At 43.0% G+C, this 13,921-nt stretch overlaps 3 protein-coding genes across 5 annotated transcripts in view; 2 read left to right on the plus strand and 1 right to left on the minus strand.

Annotated features, from left to right (window-relative positions):
- Positions 1 to 320: 320 nt before the first annotated feature.
- zdhhc18b (zinc finger DHHC-type palmitoyltransferase 18b) lies at positions 321 to 6,567 on the minus strand. 2 transcript variants are annotated; one of them, XM_058047215.1, is made up of 10 exons: positions 5,494 to 6,567; positions 5,234 to 5,394; positions 5,020 to 5,169; positions 4,794 to 4,931; positions 4,595 to 4,646; positions 3,648 to 3,750; positions 3,467 to 3,579; positions 3,287 to 3,386; positions 2,035 to 2,114; positions 1,568 to 1,716 (listed from the first exon to the last, which is right to left on the minus strand). In XM_058047215.1, exons 1-9 carry the CDS (start codon positions 5,775 to 5,777, stop codon positions 2,073 to 2,075), a joined length of 1,143 nt encoding a protein of 380 aa, XP_057903198.1. In that variant the 5' UTR covers positions 5,778 to 6,567; the 3' UTR covers positions 1,568 to 1,716; positions 2,035 to 2,072. The 2 variants fall into 2 exon arrangements, with proteins under 2 accessions (XP_057903197.1, XP_057903198.1); XM_058047214.1 differs by lacking the exon at positions 2,035 to 2,114 and having other exon boundaries at positions 321 to 1,716; positions 5,494 to 6,559.
- A 116-nt stretch (positions 6,568 to 6,683) lies between these two features.
- Positions 6,684 to 11,047, plus strand: kdf1b (keratinocyte differentiation factor 1b). Its single transcript, XM_058047216.1, has 4 exons — positions 6,684 to 6,856; positions 8,140 to 9,037; positions 9,114 to 9,200; positions 10,379 to 11,047. The coding sequence occupies exons 2-4, from the start codon at positions 8,146 to 8,148 to the stop codon at positions 10,471 to 10,473; spliced, it is 1,074 nt and encodes a 357-aa protein (XP_057903199.1). The 5' UTR covers positions 6,684 to 6,856; positions 8,140 to 8,145; the 3' UTR covers positions 10,474 to 11,047.
- Positions 11,048 to 11,318: 271 nt separating this feature from the next.
- nudc (nudC nuclear distribution protein) overlaps positions 11,319 to 13,921 on the plus strand; it is a 41,980-nt gene continuing 39,377 nt past the window's right edge. For both annotated transcript variants that reach the window (XR_009119324.1, XM_058047217.1), the window contains exons 1-8: positions 11,319 to 11,522; positions 11,822 to 11,899; positions 11,970 to 12,185; positions 12,271 to 12,351; positions 12,453 to 12,566; positions 12,639 to 12,833; positions 12,908 to 12,991; positions 13,081 to 13,199. Coding sequence is in view for 1 of the 2 variants with exons in the window: in XM_058047217.1 (XP_057903200.1) it covers positions 11,448 to 11,522; positions 11,822 to 11,899; positions 11,970 to 12,185; positions 12,271 to 12,351; positions 12,453 to 12,566; positions 12,639 to 12,833; positions 12,908 to 12,991; positions 13,081 to 13,199 (962 nt within the window). In the remaining variant the exon portion in view is untranslated. The remainder of the gene's footprint in view (positions 11,523 to 11,821; positions 11,900 to 11,969; positions 12,186 to 12,270; positions 12,352 to 12,452; positions 12,567 to 12,638; positions 12,834 to 12,907; positions 12,992 to 13,080; positions 13,200 to 13,921) is intronic.

Genomic DNA, 13,921 nt, shown 5'->3' on the forward strand with positions numbered 1-13,921 from the left:
TTCCTGTGAGAAATCTGACTTGAATCATCACCGCCCCCACACTCCAACACACACACACACACACACACACACACACACACACAGCTATCTGAATGCCTCATAGACTATTATTTCCTTCTTCCTACATCCCAGTGTAAAACCATTTTCAAAATGCCCGTTTAGGACAACAAGGAAACTGCTTTTTATTCTTATTATTATTAATATGTGAGCAAATTTATGGCAGAACACACATTTTACATCCATCCAAGTTGCCCTCCCTCCTACACAAGGTCATTTATATAAAGAAATGTGAGAAACTGTATATTCCTTATAATCAATACTACTACAGTATTGGTTTACCATGCACTTCAGCTGCTAGTTATGTTACGATACAGTACATGCAAGTGTGGCGTAGGAGGGACACTATAGAGATATAAGAGCTTTTTGACACAGGGCATGCAATTGTGGCACTGACACCTCTTTGCCATAGCTAAATAAAGCCATCACAATATTAGAGACTGCTCAATGTGAAGCAGTGAAGTTCTAAGGCATAGTAACAACACCGATCCAAACTAGTGCATTATTGTCTCTGGAAATTGAAATGGACATCTGTATTAAATTATGCAAGTGTAGCCAATGAAATGCAAAAGACATATCCTAGTTGGCAGATTGTAACGCCTGCTTTTGACAGCTGATGCCCACTTTAACGCCACAAGCTATATCACCACCTAGCGGTTGAAAACTGCGCTGCAGGAGTCTAAAAGGGGGTCAGCATCACATTTCGTTTCATTGTCCTTTATTTGGAATAGTTCAACTGACTATATCGTACATTTGCAGACATGCTTCTCCTTAGAAATGCATTCCAATGCATATGTGTCACATGACTTGCATATTGTACACTGCACCACAGTCCTACGGAGTGTGTGCTTAGTGCAAACGGGGAGAAAAAGGACAGGACCGGGAACATGTTGTCTTCATTGAGAGGGTGGTGGTGGTGGGGGGAAGTGTAAATATAACATTTAGAACAGCTTAAGCGCAGGCAACTATACTGCACAACCATTCGGTACAAAAACTAGGTGCTTTTTGGTGTTCACGTTTATACAAATTTGAAGTTTGAAAATGCCCAAAGGGTTGCAACAAAGTCGTGCAATATTACATTTAGCATGTCAACTGAAGCCTGCGGTGCATCCTTTTCATATTTACTTCAGCATCACACACTTGGAAGCACAGGAATTCTACACTAAAAAAAAACATAGATAAGTAAAAAGTGTACCTTTACTCCTGTGTGTGTGTATCACTGTACAAATGTCCCCTCTTCTGTTTCAAAAATACATCAAATGACTGATTGACACACACAATCCAGCGCTATCCCTGAACCAATGTAGAAAAAGCTGAATTAGAATGTTACTTGTGTGTTGTGGGCGTCCTGGCACCTTTATGACTCCTGGATTTGGACACATCGCCCCCGTCTAGAGAGGAAGCTTGAACATCAAAGGCGGGGTTGAGGAGAGGCGAAGCCGCCTTTTTATTATTCGTTTTCTTGGGTTTTGTCTTGTTGGGGCGGATGTCGGAGGTATTGCTCGGTTTGTGGGACCCGCAGTTTGTGGGGAGGCCAGCTGAGAGGTCGGAGTTCACAGGTGGGCTGCTCGCCGACTGAGGCTTTCCCTGAGGACACGAGGTGGACAGGAGTGGAGTGTGAGCGGTGGACTCCAGCAGACCTTTAGCTCCGTGTTTGCACTGCGGAAAAATGAGGGTACATTAGGAATACGAGCATGAAAGAGTTGCAGCAAATCAAAGTGAAAGCAAAGCAATTTCACGATTCAATGTTGTAAAAGCTGTAATGCTTTAATTGGATTACAGCAGAGGTGCCCATAAGCCTCTTTTAATGTGTTCTCCAAGAAGAAATCATCCATACAAATTAAATCCTGCATGAAAATGAAAACATTCACTCTCCCTTGTGCTCTCTGGATCCCACCCAGCATGGAAGCATATCAAGAAGAAGCTACGGCATGCAGATGCGGCGCTAACAAGACTCGCTTTCCCTCCCTGGCTTACCCAGCTTCACTTTTCCTGCTCTAATAAAAAGTGGCTAATCAGCCGGTGCAGGACACGGCAAAATCCAGACAACTGTCCTCCTGGTTGTGAGGGATGTGAAGGGATGGGAGGTGCGGACACAGGAACAGGCACAGGCAAACATGGAGACAGACCACATACAGAAGAGCAGGTTAGAAGAGGTTTGATGACCACACAAGAGAACAGGATGCAATGGTGCAAAATATGATGGACAATTAGATTTTTTTTTTTAATGGTGTCAATGTTAATGGTGTCAAATGCATACAAAATTATTACCGCAAAGAGGACGAGTCAGAGATAATTCAAGATAATTTGCGATAATTCAAACCTGAAATAAAAGCCTGTTGTTCTGGCGATCAAGTCTGGTGCTTGTGTGTCTCACCCAACCTTACAGTAACATTACTGACGCCGGGTGACCAGTGTACAATAGCACATATCATCGTCTTTGAATGCGTCTTTTGATAATATGTGGCGGTCCAAATGTATCCTTGGCAGGCCGTCAAATGTACAGAAAACACTGCACCGCTAACAAAGTTTGCACAACGATATGGGGTTGGATTGGCAACTTTTCATCAAGTGGGCTATGAACAGTGTGACATCCTAGCTCAATTTTCTATGCCGCTTATCCTCATTAGGGTCGTGGGTCAATGCTGGAGCCTATGGAAGGAAGTCCTCACAGTAAACAACAATGGAGGACATGATTTGTAGTAACATTCTGCTGCCATTGTCACACGGGAGTGACGATTCTCTTTCTAGCGCCACCATTTTGAACAAGGCTTTTAATATGTGGCGGCCCAAATGCATCCCTGGCAGGCCGCCACAAATAAATGAATGTACAGAGAACACTGCACCGCTAACGACGTTTGCACAACGGTACGGGTTGGATTGGCAACTTTTCATCAAGTGGGCTGTGCTGTTGTGAACAGTGTGACATCCTAGCTCCATTTTCTATGCCACTTATCCTCATTAGGGTCGTGGGTCTATGCTGGAGCCTATGGAAGGAAGTCCTCACAGTAAACAACAATGGAGGACATGATTTACTACCTCTTCTGCTGCCATTGTCACACGGGGGTGACCATTCTATGTCTAGCGCCACCATTTTGAACAAGGCTATTATGATACTACACCGAGGGAGTCAAAGGTGAGCAAGACACGGCACACACAAATGTGGGGCTAAAGCAGGCAGCCATGCGTCAATCAAGAGCTGCAAACCCGGCTTGATAAACCCTCCTACCACGTTTATCTCGCTTTTATTGGACGCGCCGGGCACTTCTATGTCCGTGCTGGTCGCGACGTCTTCATCTGCAGGTAGGAAACCTCGTCTGTTGATCAAACTGCAGTAAATGGAACAAAAAGGATGCTGATTAAGCAGGTTTGTTCCTGATATTAATCAACTGTGACGGGTATACCTAACCTGGGCGGCATGGGTCCACAAAGCACTGAGCAACAGTTGACGAAGACGTTTCTGTGGCTGTATGGGTTGATGACATCTTCTGCACCACTCTTCCCCGACCAAGTACCTTTAATCTGAGATACACAAATCATATTTTAGTTCTTCATTGGTAAGATAAAATATGGGTTGTCGATGTACTCACGTCTTCATTTGTGGTGAGGTTGGAAGCAACAAGGTACGTATGGAAGCCTGAGAGGCCCAAGATGGACCAAACTGAGAGGAAACATATTGCCAGCTCCACAGCAGTACAGGATTGAGTCAAGGAGGGTAGATGGATGCATGTTAGAAGTGAATGATGATAACTTTGATGTAAAGCAGGGGTCTCAAACTCAATTTACTTGGGGGCCACTGGAGCTCGGGTCTGGGTGAGACTGGGCCGCATCAGGTTTTCCAAAAAAAACAAAAAAAACGCATTTATTAAAAACCAAAAAAATTGAAAAACTTCGCTTTGGTTCCAATTTCCTACAAGAAAAGCTCTGGTAAAACATTCCACTGTTTTCAAATATCTTAATTTTTATTTTTCTACACAAAATAAGATTAAAAATAAACAAATCAAGAACAAAGAAAATTAATCAGTAATAAATAAATATAATAATAATAATAATAAAACAGCAAATAATAAAAACTTAAGAAACCACATATAGTTGGTGGGTAGACAAATTATTTTTTTCAGATTAAAATTAACAAAGCATTATTAGAGCCCTGTAGACATGACAAAACACGACTATAGTCACATTTATACTCTTTTTATTTACAATATATTGCGCAACTGCAGGGTTGCAACTAGAGAGCTAGCGACCTAAACGGTAGCCTCCAAGTTATTTCCTTCAAACTTAAATAGCCAAAAACTTACCACTTCCACACGGATAGGGAGGATAACTATTAACAGTTATTTAACCTTTAACATGAACATTAATCAAATGTAATATTTTTTTCTGGGTACATGATACCATACAGCATCCATATCAAACTTGCGCAGGCCACACTAACATTAAACTTTCATATCAAGGCGGGGGCCTCAAACTAGTGTCCTGCGGGCCACATTTGGCCCACGGGCCGCGTGTTTGAGACCCCTGATGTAAAGGATATCTGCCAGGACTCTGCTGAAGGGCATATAACAGGCCTTTTCCATTCTGAGCTCCTAGAAGAGCAGACATTGTTTGTATATAAACTGCATGTCAAAGTGTCCCAGAAGTGGATGAGGTTATAAATGCAAATGAACTATTTACATTTTCACTTCCTGTATATGTACATGTTCGTGTGTCAAAAAGAAAACGTCTTTCCTTACTCAGTGCAAGATGTGTGGTCACGCAACCAAAGATGAATGCCGTCAGAAAAGACAAGGAGACGATGAAGGTGTAGAAGAAGCGGTAGTTGCGCTTCCCTACACAATTGCCCACCCACGGGCAGTGATGGTCAAATCTCTCTGAAGGACAAACACAGCCAAGGAAGTAACGTTTTTAAGTTAGTGTAGCGTCATGTGCGTTACTTGTCGGCATATGTCCACTTCTCACCTACGCAGTTGTCACACAAGCTGCAGTGGGACGTCCGCGGAGGCCGGAACATCCGGCATGTGAAGCAATATTTAAGTTTGACCACCTGCTGATTGATGAGCACCTCCTTGGTCCGCGGCGGCGGTCGATAGCCCGCATTCCCGGTGGTGTCTTTGTGGGGAAAATGTCGTTATTATGATATAATATGGAGGATAAATGACATTATGAACCTCACCTATTTGCTTCTCAATGTCAGCCGCCTCGTCTGGCGTGGCTCGAGGCAGGATGCCAGGGTCTGAGAAGCTGGTTTGGAGAAGCGTGACGACCACAAACACAAAGAGGACTCCTCCAATAGCGGGTATGCAGCTTGTCAGGTGTTTGAACAGGAAAGGGCAGCTAGGAACAGCATACATGAATGTAACCAGACATGCAAAACCCATGCAGACCATTGGAATGCACTGTGCACAATATCACTGTGTTAATAGATGAACTTACTCAAATATGAAGAACAACACACTGGTGACAAGGATAAGGCCGAGGGTGAGGGGTAGAACCCCGCTCTGGCGTGCTGCTATGACCCGTCCATCGCAGAAGAAGCGGTTCTTCCCTGGGAAAACCTCCCATCTCCTCCTGGGTCTCCTCAGCCGCTCACCCCCGTTGCAGCTGCGGTCCTCCCCCTGGTTGTGGTGGTGCTGGTGGTGATGGTGGTGACCCGGTGAGGTCGGGGTAGGTGTCCGGGTTGTCTGTGGGTCAATTTGCTGGTACTCGCCCTTTTTCATGATTCACAACGCACTGACAAGACTGACATCACCTACAGCGGACTCAACCAACGACGTCACGTTATGGCGGAATCACGGCACTATGAGTATCCTGCTACAAAGAACACGAAAACACCGTCTGACCTATCCATGGCTGATAATATATTCATTATAACAGTGTGTTTTTTAATTCCCGTTTATGTCCCACAAAGGGGGACACTTGAGTCCATCGTTAGTCTTTTAGCTATTAGCCGCTCATCCACATCGAGCCAGCACATAATAAACATCCGTCAATGAAACTGCCCTTACCAGACCGCTGGATTTGTGATTTAAGCTCCGTAAAGAGAGTTTCGTAATTAATAAAGAAAACACCAAAATACACTCCAAATAGTTCGCTCCTGTCGTGGATAAATTAACACTGATTTAAAACGAGTAGTGTATTTGTTTGTCATATGTTTGTCATATTCATTACATCACTTCCGGGTTTCAAAATAAACGTTAGTTAGGAAATATGCTCTATGTATATATTAGATGTAACTAATGACGGTACAAGTTTGAAAACAATAGCCACATCCTATAGATTTTAGATATATTAATTTTTCCTAAAATGTAGAATTAAAAAAAGCTAACTTTTAAGCGTGAATATTTGTCAACTTCCGGCTTTCGCTTAACTTGTTGGTCAAGTTAAATATTCCTAATAATAGCGTTTGACCGGAAACTTACAAAAAGTAAAAATAAACTACTTCTATTTGAAGCTTAATATGAAGTCAGTGAAGTCAGTCAATGTGTGTTTGATTCAATTTTAAACGACTCAGATATTTACATCAATTCAACAGAATTCCATGATGACTATTCGATGACAACGCTTTTCTTTAGCATTTTACTTTGTACACCATGGCAGGAAGTCAAAGTTATTACGACTACCTGTTTTGCTACCTCCACCTTGTCGCTCAGGTGTATGAACTGTCGAAAACAACTTCCCAAAGGCGAAAAGTGGAGAAAGAGTTTATGGACGAGATGTAGTACTTGTTTTGATGTCAAATAAAAGGGAGCTATCACAACAATAAGTTAGGAGCTGGTACGTGGAAGAACCGTCAATTGTAAGTCACGTTTACTGAAACATTCGTCAGTCCTCAAATGGAGGAAAAGAGCTAACTATGACGTCGCCGCCATGAAAGCGACATTATTTTCATTCACCCGAGGGAAAGCAACTTATATCTAATTCTTTAATGCGCTGTGCGCGTATAAATACAATCAGCGTGTCACTAATGTTGTTTGTTCTTCAGTCGTTTCTTCCCATGTCTTTGCATGACGTCTGTAAACAATCGTGGGTTTGACAACGAACGCCAATTACACGTAGAAACTGTATAAAAAACGAAACTGGTGTCAGTTCATACGCTTCAAACTGGCATAAAAGATGCATTTCTGTCACTAAATGTTGATTGCAACGTGGATTTTTGATACAGATTTATCTCCATGGCAGTGAATGAAATCGAAAAAGTGAAACCAGTCTAGTCATGTTCGGATCTATAAATGGTTAAAATTGCTATTGTTAATTCATCGCAACTTGAATGATTTACTTGGCTGCCACCAGCACAAATATTCAATCAGTCTTCTAGAAGACATGAAACATGCAGAACGCTGTTTTCTGCCATCTGATATGAAAATAATTTGAAGTTTAAGGAAGTTCAAACCAACTGGAAAGACCTCAGTAACATTAAAGCAGATTCATTCTACTCAAAATCCAGGATGTTGCAACTATTGCTATTGTATATGAAGTATTTATGAATAAGAAAATAAGATCTTATATCTTCTTTGAAAAAAAAATATGAAGTTGGCGACATGAAACACCCTTCTCAATATTTTATGCCATCTGAAATAAATTTAAAAAATAACTATTTTGGCTGCACAGTGGACGAGTGGTTAGCGTGCAGGCCTCACAGCTAGGAGACCCGATTTCAATTCCACCCTCTGCCATCTCTGTGTGGAGTTTGCGTGCATGTGTGGGTTTTCTTTGGGTACTCCGGTTTCCTCCCACATTCCTAAAACATGCTAGGTTAATTGGCCACTCCAAATTGTCCATAGGTATGAATGTGAGTGTGAATGGTTGTTTGTCTATATGTGCCCTGTGATTGGCTGGCCACCAGTCCAGGGTGTGTGTACCCCGCCTCTCGCCCGAAGACAGCTGGGATAGGCTCCAGCACCCCCGCGCCCCTCGTGAGGATAAGCGGTAGAAAATGAATGAATGAATAATTTATCCCCCCACAGTGATCAAGACATTTTATCAACAGATTGGACTGATGAGTACTAATTTCTATTGTGTCACTTAATTACATTATAACTCATCTTAATTTCCCTGTGCTTTTTCACTTTGTGACAACAGGAAGTCATGTCTGTGGGCAGTGCGGGCAACATGAGAGAGACCTCAGGGCCTGGCAGCTACCAGCGAGGACTGAGCCAGACAAGCAGCCAGAGGTCTTTGTCCTATGAAGAACGCTGTGTAGACCCTGCAGCGCCAGAGACCCAGAAGCTAAAGACAGGCCAATACAAGGATGCAAACGGGAAGCAGTCTGAGACAACAGGTTTTATCGCTTCTTCAGCCGAGCCTCCCTCCACCCCTCAAACCTGCAATCCCTGCGCCTCCCCGAGAGCTTGCAGGATCTTTATGTGTAGTGTTTTGACCTGTGGCCTTTATAGAGTATGTATGCGTGCCCCGTGTCTGCCGCCAAAACAGAGCGCCACAGAGGAGCCGGAACAGCTGAGCCTTCGAGCTGAGAATCCGGTAGACAAGCAAGAAGAGGAAGACGACTGGCTGGGCGACGTCTGCATTAATGGAGTCAAAGTGGACAGTCCGAGAGATTATATAGTAACCGAAGATGTAATATACCTGCCTCAAAAGCAGCCCTGCCACCTATCCCTGCAGGAGTGTATAGGGCTAGACGACTGGGAGGGCGGCGAGGAGAACGTGGACTCGCTGATTACGAAGAAGCTTCTGGAGCTTTACACCGAGTATCAGATAGAAGAGTTGGCCCGGTGCACGTCGGACTCTGTGTTTCTGCGCAAGAGCAAGGACATCAACCAGCTCATCAACACGTTGGCCGAGGAGCATCAAATGGACGAGCAGGAGGCCGAGTGTCGTCTGGTGCGCGGCATCATCCGCATCAGCACTCGCAAGAGCAAGAAGAAGAAGAGGTCGCACGTCTCCCGCACAGAGAGAACATTGTCGGACAGCGGCAATGAGACCATGAGGGAGAGCAGCTCTGTTACGTTCAGCAACAACAGTAAGTGCCACTCATTCGTTTGTGATGCAGTGCACTTTCACCTGATTTGACGCCATACTTTTGTTTTCCCTCCCAGATGACTACAAATCCAATCCAAACATTCAAATATCAGAATTGACTTCCTCTGACAAGTGTGCCAGAGAGATGTGGAGGAACAATGGAGGTGAGAACTGTTTGGTTTATGTCTGTTTTGTTGTTAGTTTGTCTCTTCTATTTTGGAATGAACATACCATAATTACTCGAACAAATGGAAAAAAAAACCTTCCTTAGTATTTTCAGTCATACAAAGTCAATCTTTTTTTGGTATGTACGTACATACCATGTCTACAAAGAACACAATATTCTGTGTGCTTTGAAAAAATCAGTGAAAATCAACAAAAATGGCCGCTACAGAGAGGGACAGCTTTTGAAATATGGCCGGGATTGAATGAGTCTATTAAAAAAAATCATGATTTTCTTTTAGCCGTAATTCTCCCCATAGTAAATGGAAGTGTATTCAAATGCCCCATTTGTAGTTTGCATCCATTTTCATGTTCCATTTCCAAGCATAATTCCACTAAACCCAACAGGAAGGCACTCAACCTGGATGATAAACCAGCTCACTAGAACTACATATATTGCAGTCTGTTCTGCTTTTAAGAAAGGAAGTTTCATACTACTTAAAATGCAGTTAATCCTGTGTACATTTGATTCATCTTTCATTATTACAGCTGCAATTATTTCTGTTTTGCTACTGTTCCAAGTTGCATGAAGTATTTATGAACCCAATGCGTAACTCCACACTACAATGTCATGTAATGTGACTAAATATATTACAGACAGGTACGTCTGATATACAATATTAGAAAAAGAAAAAACTCTCAGTTTGATTTAGCACACTGCCAGGAAGTTCAGAAGAAGACCAGAAAAGATCATGCGCAACTGGCAACTATAAAAATGTGTACGTAATGCAAACAAAGTACTCAGACTTTGCACCGAGCATCTGAGAGCACTACCTCATATTGATTCTGAACCTCTGAGTGATGTCTAAATCAGTCCGGCTTTCCAACTTGTGTGTGAAGAACAGAGGACTTTGTCAGAGAGGTGCAAGCCAACTTCTGGCCACACCAATAACGGGCTAAATAGTGTTTAACAGGGAAGAGATCCAATGCTGCACAGCACTCGTACTCCCGCTTACACAATGGCTGTGCTATGTGTGTGGGATATGCCATCACTCAATTAAGCAAATATTTCTCTATTTTAAATCCGTTAGTATGATTTCTTGTTACCATGCATTGTCTACAGGCGTGACGGTGAATGCAACTTCCCCTGCTAAAGTGCCATGATGTTTTGTTCCTGCAGGTCGAACGTCCAGCTCATCAATAACCTACTCCCCCTCCCACACAGAGACTAACTCGTCCGGTGTCCCACTGATTCGCACTTCTGTCAGAACATGATGCCTGCCGCACGCTTTCCGTTTATACATTTGTACTATCACCTGTGAAGGATGTCAGCCAACTCAGGACTCTCTGTTTTAAATGATAGCTGAGCTCCACCAGCAGCTCTTGATGATTTTTTAAAAATAATCACAGTTAGCATCTTGATAAAACCAGAATTTCCTCATCCTATTGTTTTGTAATTTATATATTTTTCATGTACATATCCGTTTGTTATACATACATGCATACTGCAACATACATTGTAATGAGGCATTCTGTATATTGTTAATGGGCCCCATGAAACCTCACATGGCTGCTCATGTGGGACTGTTCAGACTTATCTGCTCTATAGCTACTGCGGATATATGCTCTCAGGTATAGCTAATTCTATTATTCTTAAATGAATGGTGTAAATATGCCCTGATTTTCTAACCTCAATTTCCCCATGGTGTCATCTGTACATTTTAATTCCATGCAACAAACTAATTACTTTTTGTCCTGGACCAAACATTAAAGTGATGCTGTGTTTGTTTTTTGTAATGAAGTGGTTTACAAAATAAATCCGGTGAGGTGGCCTTTTCAGGCTCTCAGTTGTCTTATTGTAAAAATAAAAAAATACTTTAAAGTACAGTATGTGACCAAATTGACACGAAGTTGACACGTTTCCGCTTTTAATTACTTGTTGCATGATGCAACATGTTTAAATAACATACGTTGAGTAAATACATTTCAACAGTTAAAGAGAAGATTTATCTAGAAAAATCCACCCAGTTAACGCGGAAGTTCCGCTTTCATCTAGGGCCGTTACACCATTGGAGAGCTCAACTGTCAATTAAAACGCCCCCATCCGATTGGTCCGTGCTATGGAAGCGGGGCTTGTTTCCAGGAAGCAAGTGGCGAAACATCCATAACCAAATCAGGCCTCCCTCGCTGTTTGTCATAAACCGTTTACTGTACGCCTTTCCCTCGAAATATATTAATATTAAGCCGATATGGGTGATGACGAGGAAAAGTATGACGGGATGTTGCTGGTTATGGCACAGCAGCACGAAGGCGGGGTACACGAGGTAATAATGGACGCTCAATCTATCTTGCTAACGGCGAAGCTAACATAGTTAGCCGGCAGCAAGGCAGAGCACACCGACTTTGAAAATAATAGTAATATCAAAATTTAAGCATAACGAATTACGTTGATTGTTATAAAAGCATTAGGAATCAGAATTCAGCCAATATGGATATAAACTTTTACAAACGCCCCCTAACATAGACATTTAATTATACTGACGTGTATTAGAAGGTTCTGGAAGAATTTGTATGCAATAACATGCTAACAGTAAAATGTATCTCAATGTGTTTTTCCCCACAGTTAGTAGATACATTTTTCAGCTTCCTGCGGCGCAAAACTGACTTTTTCACTGGTGGCGAAGCAGGTGCTGGAGAAAAGGTAAGATCTCCTCACAAATGTGTTGAGTGCATCTCGTCTCCATCTTACTTGTGACCTCTTTCTTTCTCAGCTTGTGAAGGATTCTTTCGCCCACCACAGTAAGCTGGCGCTGGACGCCCATAAGGAAAAGCTGAAGAAACAGGAGAAAGAAAAGAAGGATAAAGCCAAAAGAGCAGCCCAGCTAGCGGAGGAAGAGCAGCAGAAGAAGAAGAAAAGCGAAGACGGTCCCAGGATTCAAGAACTTACTGAGGAAGAAGCGGAGAAACTTCAGACGGAACTTGACAAGGTACCATTGTTGTTGTCCTGGCCTGTCATGTGACTCTCTTGTTGGAGTTCACTTGCTTTATGACCCCTGTTCCCATGTGTTATAGAAGAAGAATGAAGAGCAGACAAAGGGGAGCAAAAGTGAGAAAGTTGACGAGCCGTCGGCGGAAACAGAAAAAGAGAAGGGGGTGAGGATCTGATCATTATTCACCTAAGACGAGCCCCTTAGCTGTTGAAATCCTGCTCTTGTATAAGGTGTACTTTAATGCTAACATGCTTTTATCTTCAGTCTGACACGGAAGGCGAGGAGGATGAGAAGGACAAAGATAAACTGAAGCCAAATGCAGGAAATGGAGCTGACCTGCCCAAATACAAGTGGACACAGACACTGTCAGAAGTGGATGTAGGTCTACCTGAAACCAAATGGTGCACCGTCACATGCGTCATCTTATCCTCTCAACGTTGTTCCCTGCAGCTGACGGTACCTTTCGACGTCAAGTTCCGCATCAAAGGCCGAGACGTGGTGGTGGACATCCAGCGGCGCTCCATCAAGGTGGGCTTGAAAGGACACCCCCCGGTTATTGAGGGGCAGCTCTACAACGAGGTGAAGGTGGAAGAAAGCTCCTGGCTGCTCGACGACGGCAAAGTCGTCATAGTCCACTTGGAGAAGGTACGACAGCGTTCCTCCTCTGGTATTCATCAGTGTGAAACAGCTCCACGGTTGTTTGGCCTTTTGATTTTCAGATTAACAAAATGGAGTGGTGGAGCAAGATCGTTGCCACAGATCCTGAAATAAATACCAAGAAAGTCTGTCCAGAGAACTCAAAGGTGAACTCCACACAATAGTGACCCTCTTTCACCCATTATTATGCTCATAAACTCATAACACTAAAGAAAAACTAACTGCTGTTGAACAGCTGTCAGACCTGGACGGCGAAACGCGCGGTATGGTGGAGAAGATGATGTATGACCAACGGCAGAAATCCATGGGTCTGCCCACGTCCGAAGAACAGAAGAAACAAGACATCCTTAAAAAGTATGTTTGATATGAAAGTATGTTCCAGGGTACAGGAAGTGTCATCATGTGGTGGTATTCAGATCAAATAGGGAACCTGTTGGAGTATCTGCACCATTTTGGTTCTTCAACAAATGTTTATGATACATTATGAGAACATGTGCGTTATACATTTTTGGCCATTTTATAACGGTTCCCCTGAGGTTTTATGATTCCTAGATTGGCAAGACAGGCCACATCAAGATTAAGATTAAGATATGCCTTTATTAGTCCATCGGTGGGGAAATTTGTATCAAATGCTCTGGGAAGCTGTAGGTTCCTCACTCTTGCTCTAGCTCAGTGGTTCTCAACTGGTTTGGCTGCAGGACCCACCGCCACCCCTCAAAGACATGCACCAACCTAAAAGGCCAAAATTTAGCAGCTTACATCTTATATTTAAAGGGCCTGTTTGAAACAATTACACAAGTAATATATTGTGTCCACTTCTTGCATTTTTATGCGCACATTCAAAAAATGATTTGAACAAAGTGTTTAAGGGTTCATTCATTCATTCATTTTCTACCGCTTTTCCTCACGAGGGTCACGGGGGGTGCTGGAGCCTATCCCAGCTGTCTTCGGGCCAGAGGCGGGGTACACCCTGGACTGGTGGCCAGCCAATCACAGGGCACATATAGACAAACAACCATTCACACTCACATTCATACCTATGGACAATTTGGAGTGGCCAATTAACCTAGCATGTT

Source organism: Doryrhamphus excisus, chromosome 14 (assembly GCF_030265055.1).
Source record: "Doryrhamphus excisus isolate RoL2022-K1 chromosome 14, RoL_Dexc_1.0, whole genome shotgun sequence".
NCBI lineage: Eukaryota > Metazoa > Chordata > Actinopteri > Syngnathiformes > Syngnathidae > Doryrhamphus > Doryrhamphus excisus.